Source organism: Rhineura floridana, chromosome 3, assembly GCF_030035675.1.
Source record: "Rhineura floridana isolate rRhiFlo1 chromosome 3, rRhiFlo1.hap2, whole genome shotgun sequence".
In the NCBI taxonomy this organism is placed as follows: domain Eukaryota; kingdom Metazoa; phylum Chordata; class Lepidosauria; order Squamata; family Rhineuridae; genus Rhineura; species Rhineura floridana.
In genome coordinates, this window is record NC_084482.1 from 180,825,973 (window position 1) to 180,839,358 (window position 13,386).

Consider the following 13,386-nt stretch of genomic DNA (forward strand, 5'->3'; position numbering starts at 1 on the left):
ATCTGTCCAGGATTTCAGGCAGGGGATACCTCCCAGTCCTACCTGGAGATGTCAGAGATTGAACCTGAGACCTTCTGCATGTAAGGCAGATGTTCTATCACTGAGTGTCCATGCCGACAGATGGTATCAAAGCACATGGGCAGATGGTGTGAACCAGAAAGATCTGCTAGGAGTCTGATCTTGGATTTGAGCAGTCTTGCAAATGAGTCAAAAGAAGTTATCCGTACAATTTTTTTATTGGTCTGCCTGCATGCACATATTTTTGTTTAGACATAAAAGAAAAATAACCTCAGCTTTTGCCCAATCCCTTGAAGGTGCTTTTTATTATCTACAGGAAACCAAGTGCATGGCTATTTACAAGTTTGGATTTATGGTTTCTCATGCTGACCATTGAATCCTGAAGCTTTGCTTTTCGACCCCAGCTTATGCAATGATAACAGTTTGAATGGACCTCTGCCACATGTGCCTTTAGCTGATATGTAATCTCTTGTGTTACCTCCAGTCTTGATAGCTCCTGGGCTTGTGTTTGTGAGATCCAGGTATCCTGAAGATAGGAATTCAGTCTGAGAAGAGAGTTTCTCCCTCAACACAGCTGTCTCAGGTCACTGATCCTTGTCCCATTCTGCTGATTAGTCCCAGTGGGGTAGTACGTTGCTCCAAGTCCCCTCCTCCCCTAATAATAGGGTCTGCTAAATAACTTGAGATGCAGCTTGTGGATGGAGATAGCTCTGGAATGAGTAAAAGCAGAACACCTCTTTTGCTTGGTTGCTGGTTTGTTTGTTTCATTGTGCCACAGTGGTGTACTAAGTGTATGGTTTGCACAATTCTTTTTGTTTTTTTGAAAATAGTCCAAGGATTCAAAGAGTGTGGCAGACAGGTATTCATGTGATCTGTTTGCTACTTCATCATGCTATCTAAGATGCTTTCAAGCCATGTAACACAAACTCATACATTCAAGGAGGTGCAAGCAGTCATTGTTCCACTAGGACGGGTGGCAGACTTGTGGCTCTAGATGTTGTTGGACTCCAACTCCCATCAGCCACAGCCAAAACCGCTGTCGGGGAAAGAGCAGAAGATGCAAAGCAAGTGCCCTATATGACATGTATACCAAAGCCATCAAAAATATACTGTAACTACACATTCCTGCAGTTGCGACCTTTGTGCTGATTCCTATTCTTACTAAAAGATTTAGAATAAGGCAGCCAGATGCAAGCTGTGCCTGCTGTAATTCCCTTTTCTACAGAGGAGTCCAGTCCTCTTTTGTACCTTGTCGCCCTATTTAGAAGGATATGAATGAATGTGTTGCATCTTCCGTCTGCAGTGTAGCTCTCTGTTGGAAGCTTCATGATGTTCTCTTCATTTCTTCTCAGCTAGGCATGTTCAGGTCTCATGATGGAGAGTATTTTGTAGAGCCACTGATATCACCTGACCAGCAAGAGTCCACAGAAGAGCATGAAAAGCCACATGTGGTGTACAGACACAGTTTACCTCCAACAGTCTTGCCAAGGGACAAGCAGACTTGTGACACTTCAGGTAACCCATGTTTCTATTTTCCTTGGCCTTTATTATTGAGTTTGTGGGATGTAAAATGATTTCACAACAATGCCAGAAAGGCTGTGAGGATTGGAATCCTAGAATCGATTTATCTGGGCTGTTTACTTACTTTCTAAGAATAGCTTCTGAGGATTAATAAAATAGTACAATTGCTCAGGTGAGCTGGCTTTGGGCTCTAGCGTTATTGATCACCTTGAGGCAAAGCTCAGTTGCTTTCAGGTCTACCTTTCATTCCTTGTGTTTGAATTTTCCTTTTGTTTCACACCGCTTGCATCTGGAAATGTGCCCTCTGTCTCCTTCAAACTATGGCAATACCATATTATTCAGTTTCTCATCTGAAACTCAGTCCATAGTGCCTAGAGAGGAAAGAGAGGTCCTCTTGGCTTCTCCCTCTCATAGTGTTTGTTCACAAATACATTTAATTTTAAGAGCTATCTTGCTTAAACTAAAGATAAAATTAATACATTAGGAGGTGCCGCTCCTGCATTCATTGATTTGGATGACAAGACCTAAGAGCAAGATTACCATTTAATTATGCAAACCTATAAAACATTGCAAAATATTCCAGATAAAACTTCTCAGGCACAAGTTAACATTGACCACTAAAACTACACTCCAGGAGAAAGGCCCTCTTTGGTGGTAAAATACCTGGTGGTAACATATTGGTGAAAACCCAATATATGCAAGGATTTCCACTGGCTGTTCTGAGTTTCTGGTTTAGTGTGAACTAGCAGTTTACTGGTGCATGTTGCCCAGTCTCTCTAGCTTTGCTCCTTCCCTCTCTTGAGCAGGATTAAACAAACCAGAAAGCCTTTTTCTCCCATTGCGTCCCACCCAGGAAATACGGTTTGTTTCTCCCTAACAAGCCACAATTGCTAATGCAATGGTTTGTTGTTGCTTTATGGACTGTAGCATGTTAGAGTGCAACAAACCATGATTCCTGATCCAGATGTGTCAGGAAGCTAAGACTTCTTGGTTTGTTACATGCAAACCTACTCATTTTCAGGTGATATGCGAAGGGGGAAATGAAAGAGACGGTAATAAGTGCTATGCCTCACTGTATACTGTGATCATGACTTTCTACTTCCCCTTTCCCTGCACCTCCTTCCCTGCACACCCCTCTTTGGCTGCTGCTGCTCCTGCCATACTTGCTGAGCAGAAGGGAGGAGATACTTTTGGACGGCAAGCCTCCGAGGTGGGAAAAGAGGGACGGGAAGGAGGGAGGCCTCCCCCTGCATATTCCAGCAGAAGAAAGACATGCCACTGCCTAGCACAGCATGAGTGAGCACCTGCCCCCTCACTCAATCAAGTCCCACTACACTAGGCAAGTGGCAGCAACACCTCTTCCCTTTCCCAAGGCATGCAAGTGAAAGCCTCCCCACTGTCCGCCAGCAGCTCCTGCAGCCTAGCAGGCGTGGCAAGAGCAGCAGCAGCCTCCACCAGGCATGTGCAAAAGGGGAGTGGCGAAGTCAGCTCTGAGGGGAAAGAAAGAGGTGGTGGCAGTGAAAGGAGGAGAAGCACCGGCATGGCAAGATTGGGCTCAGGCTGGTGAGTGGCCCCTGTGAGCTCCTGGGCCCTCAGCAAGTGCCACCAGCCAGCTCATGCTTACATGTGAATAACTACCAGAATTCTATCTGGCATTGCTTGGGGATTCTAAGAAACCCCCAAATCAGTCTAGTTTTGAAATCAGTGGTAAAAATCAGTGCAGTTTTGTAAGGTTCAGTCTGCCATTTTAATTCAAAATGGTATCCAGTTTGCATCCAAACAGACAAAAATCTGCTCCTTGACCTCAGGAACCATTATACAGAATTTGGTTACAATATTTTAAGAGGTGTCCAAATGCATAGCGAGCAAACAACTTGGCGAAATATATAGTAGAACCTTAGCACTTGTTTGCATAATCTTGGCTGAAAAGCAAGGTTATAAATAGAGCACTTTGGTTTGATCCAAGTGCTTCATTTTCTCAATTTCCCTGTGAGGCAGGTTGATATTATAACCTTACTGAAGGCAGAGGAGCTGTATTTCATCACTGACGCTTGAGCTGGGAACCTTCTATCTCGCATCACACATAAGCCACACATCAGCATAAATATCGATTATGGTTTTGCATGGGTGAAATCATCTAGTGCTGTGCCAGTGAATAATTCCAGCGTGCTTGCCACTTGCCTCAGTCATAACAATATATTCAGACACTTATCAGAGAGGCATAAAGAGTCATAACTGTGCCTAAAATAGATATATGGAATTATACATATTTTTGGGACAGAGATAGCAATTACTGTGTTGTGCTTTGAAGTTATCTGTCTAATTAGATTGTTTTGTTTTGCTTTGATTTCAAACTTTAAAATATTACTGCCTTTCTTGTCTGTCCGCCTCCAGTCAAATAACTTATTTCTTACTATCCCTGTATCCAAAACAGCCTGGATATGTTTCAACTTGGTTCATTAGCAGTCACACATTCTAGTGTAGCTATTGTTTCACATCCACACCACACATCCACATCCACTCTTATTCCACTTTTAAGAGACATGGCTTCCCCCACAAAGAATCCTGGGAGCTGTAGTTTGTTAAGAGAGCTGAGATGTGTTAGGAGACCCTTAACAAACTACAGTTCCTAGAGACCCCTATTCCCCTCACACAGCTACCATTCTCAGGAAAGACTGACTGTGAAACCACTCTGGGAATGGTAGCTTTGTGAGGGGAATAGGGATCTCTTAAGAACTCTCAGCATCCTTCACAAACTACACTTCCCAGGATTCTTGGGGGGGAACCATGACTCTTACAGTGGAATAAGAGTGCCTTAAAATTTATGGTGTGGATTCCTGCTGCATAAATACGGATCCAAAAAAATTCTGTGTTGGCTTTTACACTGAGTAGTGTTGTGCTAAAATTTTGACTGTAAATTTTTTTCGAGTGAAATGGGATTCTCTCAGTGCCATCTGACAATAACCCAAATATACCTAGCTTTTGGGCGCCACCCTCTCTCTTGCTCCTGGTGCCATCTTTTATTGTTGTTCATAACATGATTCCAACTAATCAGAGATCATTTAGCAGGGGTTCAGGCAAACCTCTCGCATGCTTCCATGCTATGGTGGCTAACCCTGCAACATCTGTCGGCCGCATCTCCCACTTGGTGTGCATTTGGCGAGCATGTGAAGTGACCCCATATGCATGTAGAGTGGCTTCTTACAAGGGGAATTCTGGGTCAGTCAGGATCCCTATCATGTGGAAGAGCCCTGTGCATACATCAGTACATGTCAAGGGACCCTCATGTTCACTGAGTTTTAAATGCATGAAGGGGTTTGTTTGAATCCTGCCAAAGTGAAGAGGCTAATACTGTGTTGCCACATATGCAATCATACTATGGCCCCATCTGCACCATTCATTTAAAGCCGTATCATACCACTTTAAACAGTTATGGCTTCCCCCAAAGACTCTTTGGGAACTGTTGTTTGTTAAGAGCGGTGAGAGTTCTTAGGAGACCCCTATTCCCCTCACAGACCTACAATTCCAGAGTTCTCTGCGAAGGGGGAGTGACAGTTAAACCACTCTGAGAAATGTAGGGCCATATATTCTTTGAATGAAGCCATGGCTGTTTAAAGTGGTATAATAGTGCTTTAAATGTATACTGCTAATAGGGCCTATGTAAGAATACCATTAAGGGCAAATAAAACCAATCATTTACCTTTCCTATGAATGGGGGGGGGCATAGCAGCCTTTTTTCCTGAGGCAACTGGGCCACTTCTTCCATACCTCCCATTTTGCGCTATATCTGCATCCCCTGCCATTGAAGTTATTATTATTTAGCACTGATCCATTAAAATATTTTTTAAAAATAAAACAATATATCTCAATACCTGAGTCAGGTTAAAGTTGATCAACAAGATCTTTTTAGAAAGTTTTCAAAAATATGAATTAACATCCAGTTTATACACCTGAATAAAACCATACGATTTACACCTACACAAGGTTTGGAGGTTTATAAACAATTTAGGAGTTAACTCATTTTGAGACTAATTTTTTTTTTAAAAAAAAGTTTTATTTTTAATCATATGATACAAATTCCAATATACAAGTTCCCCTAACAATTATTAGAGAGGGAAAGTGGGGAGGCAGAACAGCGCTAATACATGGTAAATAATTAAATAGTAATTAAATGAAAGCAAAACTATATTTTCAGAGCATTCTTATCTCTTTGATCACTACAAAAATGGCCAAAAGAAAAGAAAGACAAATCCTTGATAGCCTTAAGAACGCAGAAAAAGCGTTAAGGTCTGCCTCCCCCAATTTTACAATTATTATTGGACAATATCATATTAATAATAAACATCTCTTTGATTCTTAAACCATTTCCAATATATCTTTTCCAATATTTTTATTTTGAACTTTACGACTCCAGTAACTGGGTATATTTATAGTAAATCTACAACATAGTAATTTACAACATAGTAAATCTTTTTTTCTCATTACTGTTGTTCCTTACCACAGTTTATTATTATATGATATTTTGTGTGTTGATATTTCCTATTCTCCTAGAGATGGAGTTTATTGTTTTGTTCTGGTTTTGTTTTTAAACAGTATTTGGCTGCCAAGTTCCAGTCATATGCCCTAGAATTCATCCTGAGCTAACGCTCTTTTTTGCTGTGAGCAGATAGTCTTTTACCTGTGCCCTCTTCCGTCCTCTCTTAATCATAACTGCTTCATTGCTTTTTTAGCATGAAGTGTTTCATGTTCATGTTCGCTGAGGTTGGAGCAGGAAGAGACGTAGGAGTTCATTTGATTCCAGTTTGTTTAGCCATGTTGCCTGGAGTGAATAGTACTGAAATTGTTGCAGGAATACTTTTAGGAGTAAAGAGAGTGAGTGAATGAGCGAAGCCCTTGTCAGGAGTTATTTATTATTACTTATTTTTTTCATTACATTTATATGCCACTTTGCTCCCAAAGAGAGCAAAAAGACGGTGTTACATTTCCATGATAACATGTGAGGGGCTTGGAGGGATGTGAATGCTAGCTCCACTGTCCCTCAGCAGTTCCGAAATTATGAAGCAGGGAGCCTAAGACCATCAGAAGAACCTTGCTGGATCATACCAATGGCTCATCTAGTCCAGCTTCCTGTTCTCACAATGGCCAGCCAGATGCCCATGGGAAACCCACAAGCAGAAAGTAAGTGCAACAGCACTTTCCCCACTTGTGATCCCCAGCAACTGGTATTCAAGGCCTACTACCCCCGACAGTGGAGGTAAAGTGTGGAGGTTCTCTGTTTGTGTCATAATCCTGATTTTCCAGTGTGAGGACTCACCACATGTGCATGAGACTCCCCACTTCAGGCACTCACCCTCCAATGTGTGGAGGATGGTTGGAATGGTGCTGGGGGTGGCAGAGCTAGCACACTTGCCCCTATGGCGCCCCCCCTTTAAATTTTAAGTTAACACAGAAAGATAATGCCTGAAGAGAATTAGAGAAGGTGCAAGACATGTTCTAATGGAAACCAGAAATGCTTACATAGATGTATAACAAGGGCAAACTTTTTGTCCTCCTTGATGATGCAGGGGAACTGAGAATCCAAGAGTGAATGGTACTTCTCACAGGGCTTTTTATTGTTTGTTCTTCCAAGGGTTGCTGCTGGACTATGCCACTCTGGTTTCTCTCTTCCAGCAGTCTCTGCCTTCTTTGAGATCAGATGCAGGAGACTCAGAACAGTTGGAAAGAACCATGGGATCTGGCACAATTGATCAGCAACCCTTGGAAGAGTGGATCAGCGGATCATGGAGCTCACTGAATCAAAGGTAGTTGGAAGGACCCTAAAAAAACCCATTTCAGGATCCTCCTGATCTCTCCCTCCATTCGCTGATTTACCTGTTCCCCACACTTGGAGAGGAACTAACCTATCATTGTTTGGCCTTCTTTATTTGAAGATAGCTTCAGCAATTTGTTCCTTACTTGACAAGATTCACTAAGACAAAGCTGAGACTCCGTTAGGGAAGGGCTGTCGCTCAGTGGGAGAACATCTGCTTTGAATGCAGAAGGTCCCAGATTCACTCCCCAGCATCTCCAGGCAGAGCTAGGAGAGACCCTGCCTGAAATCCTGGAGAGTCACTGCCAGGGTGATGGGATCCATTGGTCAGTGCCGGTTCGAAGGCATTCCATTGACCTAACGGGCTGGCATCAATTCGAGTTTGTTCTTTATCCACTAGCTGCCGCTCTTACCTATCCGCGGTATTTTTTTTCTGCTCAGAAGATATATAGATATTAATATGGATATTTTTAAAGGAAACAATATATTTTGAAGGAAATATAGATAGTCATTCTTAAAATCGATGTTTTAGAGGCAGTTTTTTTTATAAAAAAATGAGTTTTCAAAAATAGCTGTGGAAATTCATTACATTACAACCCAATCCTTAGCAATTGAGAATAAGCAAATTAATGGAAAATTTGGTACCAAATCTGGATTGGGCAGAATTGTAGCACATCCCTAGTGTAGACAGTGCTGAGCTAGGTGCATCAAGAGTCTGACTCTGTATAAGGCAGCTTCCTATGCTCTTAAGTTACCTCTTCTCCAGAAGACTTTTGTGTCATCATTCATCATTTCCTATGATCATCCAGTTGTATCTTGTGCTGGTGACAACTGCCTTGAAGATGTATGGGAGGTTTGCTCCTTTGCTCATACTCTCTTGCTCTGACCTATATTTTTAAACGTTTTATTTTGGGGAATTTTCAACATATATACATTTTTCCACATTGTAGACAAATAACATAACAATGCCTTTCATTTCCCACCCCATGGAGTTCCACGTTTTCCAAATTTTCAATATAAGGGTAAGTCTTAAGTCTTTTGACCTTTCTGTTTTGAGAGAGCAGCTTGCCATCAAAAGGGGGGGCAGTGGCTATTGTCAGTTTCACTATTGCAGCTTGGCTCGCCCCAATCCTTTTGTGCGGGGCGAGTTCATCAGTCACAGTCTCCAACCAACCAGAGGGAAAAAAAATCTCATAGAGTCTTTGAAGCTCAGTTGTATTCCAGCAGGATGCTTTGGTTAGCTTTTGCGGCATTATTGGAACAAGCATCACATAAACATCACAACGTTTGCAACAAGGGTTGAAGTGGCTCAAGGACAAAAAACTGCAATTGCAGAAATATCTGAAAGCTGCTTACTTAAGAGAAGCTTTGTGAGACAGAGAAGAGCTTAGTATAGCTTAACTACAAATGAAGATTTCTGAGGTATCAGCATCCTGTAAATATTTCTTAAACGTGATGATTATTTAAATGGCATATAAAAATGGGGACCTCACAAGGGAAACTCAAAACTCTAGAAATTATTTCTCATTGCCCATTCTTCCAAGGTATTAAAAAAAAATGTCCCAGTGAATTTCCTGTCACAGAATCGTCACATTCCTGATCTTCCAGACCATGGGCACGAGTAGTACTCCCTCCTCCCCTTCCTTCCTCTCCTCTCGTGCGTGTCTTAATAGAATATTTCCTGATTTCCTCAAACACATGCCTCAATGAAACACTTCCTGGTTGCCAATCATCTGCCTCTCTTCCCCGATGTGATCAGAGTTCCAGGCATGCCACACAGCAAGCATGGGAGGGGGAGATTGGGCAATAGGGACACAGAGGGAATAAGCAGGAGACTTCACATGGTTTCTTGTCTCCCATTGCACTGAAAAATGTAAAAGTATGTGCATGTTCTCTAGCTTTCATCCTGGCAGCCCTGGTGTTGGAGAAAGATCATGCATGCACAAGAGAGCAGGCCAAACATGGAAATGAATGGGTAAAATCACTTGTGTGAGATCTCAGTTTGTGCAGCAGAGTGGCTGTGTTGCTTGAGATTGGGCTCAGAGGCTGCAGTCCAGAAAAATAACTAAGAACATAAGAAGAGCCTGCTGGATCAGTCCAGTGGCCCATGTAGTTCAGTATCCTGTTCACACATTGGCCAGCCAGATGCCTGTGGGAAGCCTCCAAGCAGGACCTGAGTGCAAGAGCATACTGTTTCTGAGTATGGAGGCAGAGTATGGAGGGACACAGAGGGAATAAGCAGGAGACTTCACATGGTTTCTTGTCTCCCATTGCACTGAAAAATGTAAAAGTATGTGCATGTTCTCTAGCTTTCATCCTGGCAGCCCTGGTGTTGGAGAAAGATCATGCATGCACAAGAGAGCAGGCCAAACATGGAAATGAATGGGTAAAATCACTTGTGTGAGATCTCAGTTTGTGCAGCAGAGTGGCTGTGTTGCTTGAGATTGGGCTCAGAGGCTGCAGTCCAGAAAAATAACTAAGAACATAAGAAGAGCCTGCTGGATCAGTCCAGTGGCCCATGTAGTTCAGTATCCTGTTCACACATTGGCCAGCCAGATGCCTGTGGGAAGCCTCCAAGCAGGACCTGAGTGCAAGAGCATACTGTTTCTGAGTATGGAGGCAGAGCACAGCCATCACGGCTAGTGGCCATTGATAGCCATATCCTCCATGAATTTGTCTAATCTTTTAAAGCCATCCAAGTTGGTGGCCATCACTGCCTCTCGTGCCATCTAATTCCGTAGTTTAACTATGTGCTGTGTGAAGAAGCAGTTTCTTTTCTCTGTCCTGAATCTTCCAGTGTTCAGCTTCATTGGATGTCCACGAGTTCTAGTGTTATGAGGAAGGGAGAAAAACTTTTCTCTATCCACGTTCTCCATACCATGCATAACTTTATACACTTCTATCATGTCACCTCTTATTCGCCTTTTCTCTAAACTGAAAAGCCCCAAATGCACTGCAACCTTTCCTTTAACTCTAAGCTCAGTATTGTATGCAGTACTGATTGTCACTGGCTAGACTTTCATAGGAGCTTAGGAAGCTGCCTTCTACTGAGTCAGACCATCTAGCTCAGTATTATGTACACTTACTGGCAGTTGCTCTGCAGGATTTCAGACAGGAGTATTTTCCAGCCTTACCTGGAGATGCCTGGTATTGAATCAAAGGCCTATGTGCTTTACCACAGAGCTATGGCCGCACTCTGCAAGATAGGGAGTCTTTCCCAGCCTGACCTAGAATTGTTGGAGATTCAGTCTGGGACTTTCTGCATGCAAAGCATATGCTCTGCTACTGAACTAGAACTCTTACCGGATTTTAAAAATTTGTTTTGGTTTTTTGGCTTCAGAAAATCCTCTTGCTGAAATGTTAAATAGCCCCCCCCCCCAGTTCTTTGCACCTCCAACCTTGAAGCTTGACAAAAAGGGCTATGCGTTTTGGGGGATTCTTATGTATAAGGGTCAAGAAGATGCCAGCACCAGTGCTGAGGAATGAAAGTAGCTTACAGCCTATGCTCTCTAATCAGAGGCAACTTCACTGCTTTTGGGCTGATGTGTGCCAGCATCCCTGTTGCGTAGCCTTTCAAATCTGAGCTTCAAATAACATTTGATCTAAACATTTCCAGTGATTGTGGGGAGGGGATGTGGGCAGGGAAGCGAAGGGGACAGGAGGAAGAAGGAGGGGATTGAGAGCTTAAAAATAATCTTTAAGAAAGAAAGGAAGTTCTGCAGAACTTGGGAGCTGCGTCTTTCCTGTGAGCTGCTGAGGAGGGAGGGTCTGAGAATGATATTGAGAGGAGAAAGAGGATTGGCTTGATAGTTCGGAGGATGCTGGCTTGGCTTGTGGGAGAGGAGGAGATGGGGAATAGTTTCAAGGGTGGGAGGTATGACCCTGTTGAGCGGAAAAGGTCATAAAATGCTACCAAATCATAGTGTTGTAAAGTACCGGATGTTCATTTCATACTCTCCCATCATTTTTGTTTAAGAGTTCTCACGTAGTTTCTCACAGTGTGTCCCAAATACGCTGTACAGGGAAAGGGCCATAGCTCAGTGGGGGGCCATGTGCTTTGCATGCAGAAGGTCCCTGATTCAATCCTTGGCATCTCCAGGTAGAGCTGGGAGAGAACCCTATCTGGAGTCACTGCCAATCGGTGTAAACAGAGTAGGCTATGGATTGATGGACTGGCTTAGTTTAAGGCCGCTCCTAATGTTACTAGAATTTGAAACTAATGGTGGGATTTATTCTCCACATCTACCTAGAAGAGAGATGATGCTTTCTCCTGTTGTATTCTTGCCTTTTTAGTTGATGGTGGACAATATCTATTGTAATTATGATCAGACTGTCTTCTAGAATGACTGGAGGCCCTAAGATCTAGCATATACTGGCCATGTTTGGACCATGTAATCTAAGTTCAATAAACCGAGATTTGCACAAGCATCATGCACCCACATGCAGCCCTTTTGCTCCTCTCTTGCTATGAATGAGCCAGGAAGCTGTAGTTAACCATAATTTCCCATTATATCTGAACCAGGAAATGGTGGTTAATGGCTTCCAAGAAAGCCAAACCATGAAGCCGCTGTATCAAGTTGGTTCCCCAATCCTAACTAATGTCCCTCCACTGATAGAAACTCTTTGAACCAGCAGAGGATTCAATCAGCAGAACTGGAAGGGAGGCCATTTTTTGCAATACCCCCTATACCTTGCAGCCCCCTACACAATCTCCCATGCTTTTCTGGAGGCTTCCCTAATCCTCTGGAGCAGATTGGGGAGAGGATGCAGAGGGAGGGGGAAATGTTGAATATTGGCTTCCTCCTCATTCCGCTGAAGGAAGCCAAAGAGTCTTCCATCAGTGGACGAAAACCACAGTGGGAGAAGCTATGTTTCACTGTGGCTTCCTACTTTGTTTGCTAGGTCGCACCAAAGGAGGAGTGAAGTGGAAGCAAAGGGGTTGTGTGTGGGTGCATGAACCATGTATATATCTCGGCTTATTAAACCGAGATTTGATGGTCTAAATGCAGCTCCTGTGGTGTACAATGGCATACACAACATACATGCAGTATTCTTTTCTCTTATCACCCCCAGCTATAGGCACTAGAACATAACATAGGAACATACCAAGAGCTCTGCTGGATCACACCAAAGGTCCATCTAGTCCAGTATTCTCTTCTCACAGTGGCTAACCAGATGTCCCAATGGAAAGCCTGTAAGCAAGACTTGAGCATAACTGCACTATCTTCCGACTTGTGCTCCCCAGAAACTAGGCATAATTTTTCCAGTACTGGAGGTGGTACATTGCCATGACTTAATATCATGGCCAGTAATCATCAATAACCATATCTTCCTTGAATTTGTGTCACCTCTGTTTAAATCCGTCCAAGTTGGTTGGCATAATGTCTTGTGGGAGTGAATCCCCTACTTTTAACTATGTGCTAGGTGAAGAAGGGCTTCCTTTTGTCTGTCCTGAATCTTCCAACATTCACTTTTAATTGATTTTTTAAACTATGGTTTCATTAAGAAAAAAAAAGAGAAAGAAGAACCCTGTCAGCTCACATTAACAGAACATTTGAATTTTTATACATCCATTTAGTTTACAGATATAGAGCAATATATGCCATCCAAATGTCCAAATATGTACCCAGATGAAGTTGGTGTTTATAGGAGGCATGCTCAAATGTAGCAAGGGAGTTTAGGTCTTTAAACCATTGCATAATAGTTGGTGGGTATTTGTCCTTCCAGGCTCACAGTATGTCTTCCAACATTCATTGGATGGCCCCAGGTTCTAGTATTATGAGAAACTCTTTTTTTTCCATCCGAAACATAGCTGACTTGTGAAACTTTTTATTAACAGAAATCAGGGCTGGCCATATAATTTGGTGGAGTGAAGCAGCCTCCTGAGGCGGCAAATGCTGAGGGGTGAGGAGGTGTTGGTGGACATTGCTGTGTGTGCCATGTATCCTGCCCTAGCCTAATCTGCTTTCCTCAGGTGCTTTGTAGGATGCTGTCCCATTTTCACACCTTACCAAGGCAGAGTAGAGTGTTTATAATTT

General features: G+C 42.8%; 1 protein-coding gene across 2 annotated transcripts in view; it reads left to right on the forward strand.

Annotated features, from left to right (window-relative positions):
* Nucleotides 1–13,386, forward strand: part of ADAMTS9 (ADAM metallopeptidase with thrombospondin type 1 motif 9) — a 186,558-nt gene that overhangs the window by 4,471 nt on the left and 168,701 nt on the right. For both annotated transcript variants that reach the window (XM_061618724.1, XM_061618725.1), the window contains exon 3: nt 1,371–1,533. In XM_061618724.1, the coding sequence (XP_061474708.1) occupies nt 1,371–1,533 (163 nt within the window). The remainder of the gene's footprint in view (nt 1–1,370; nt 1,534–13,386) is intronic.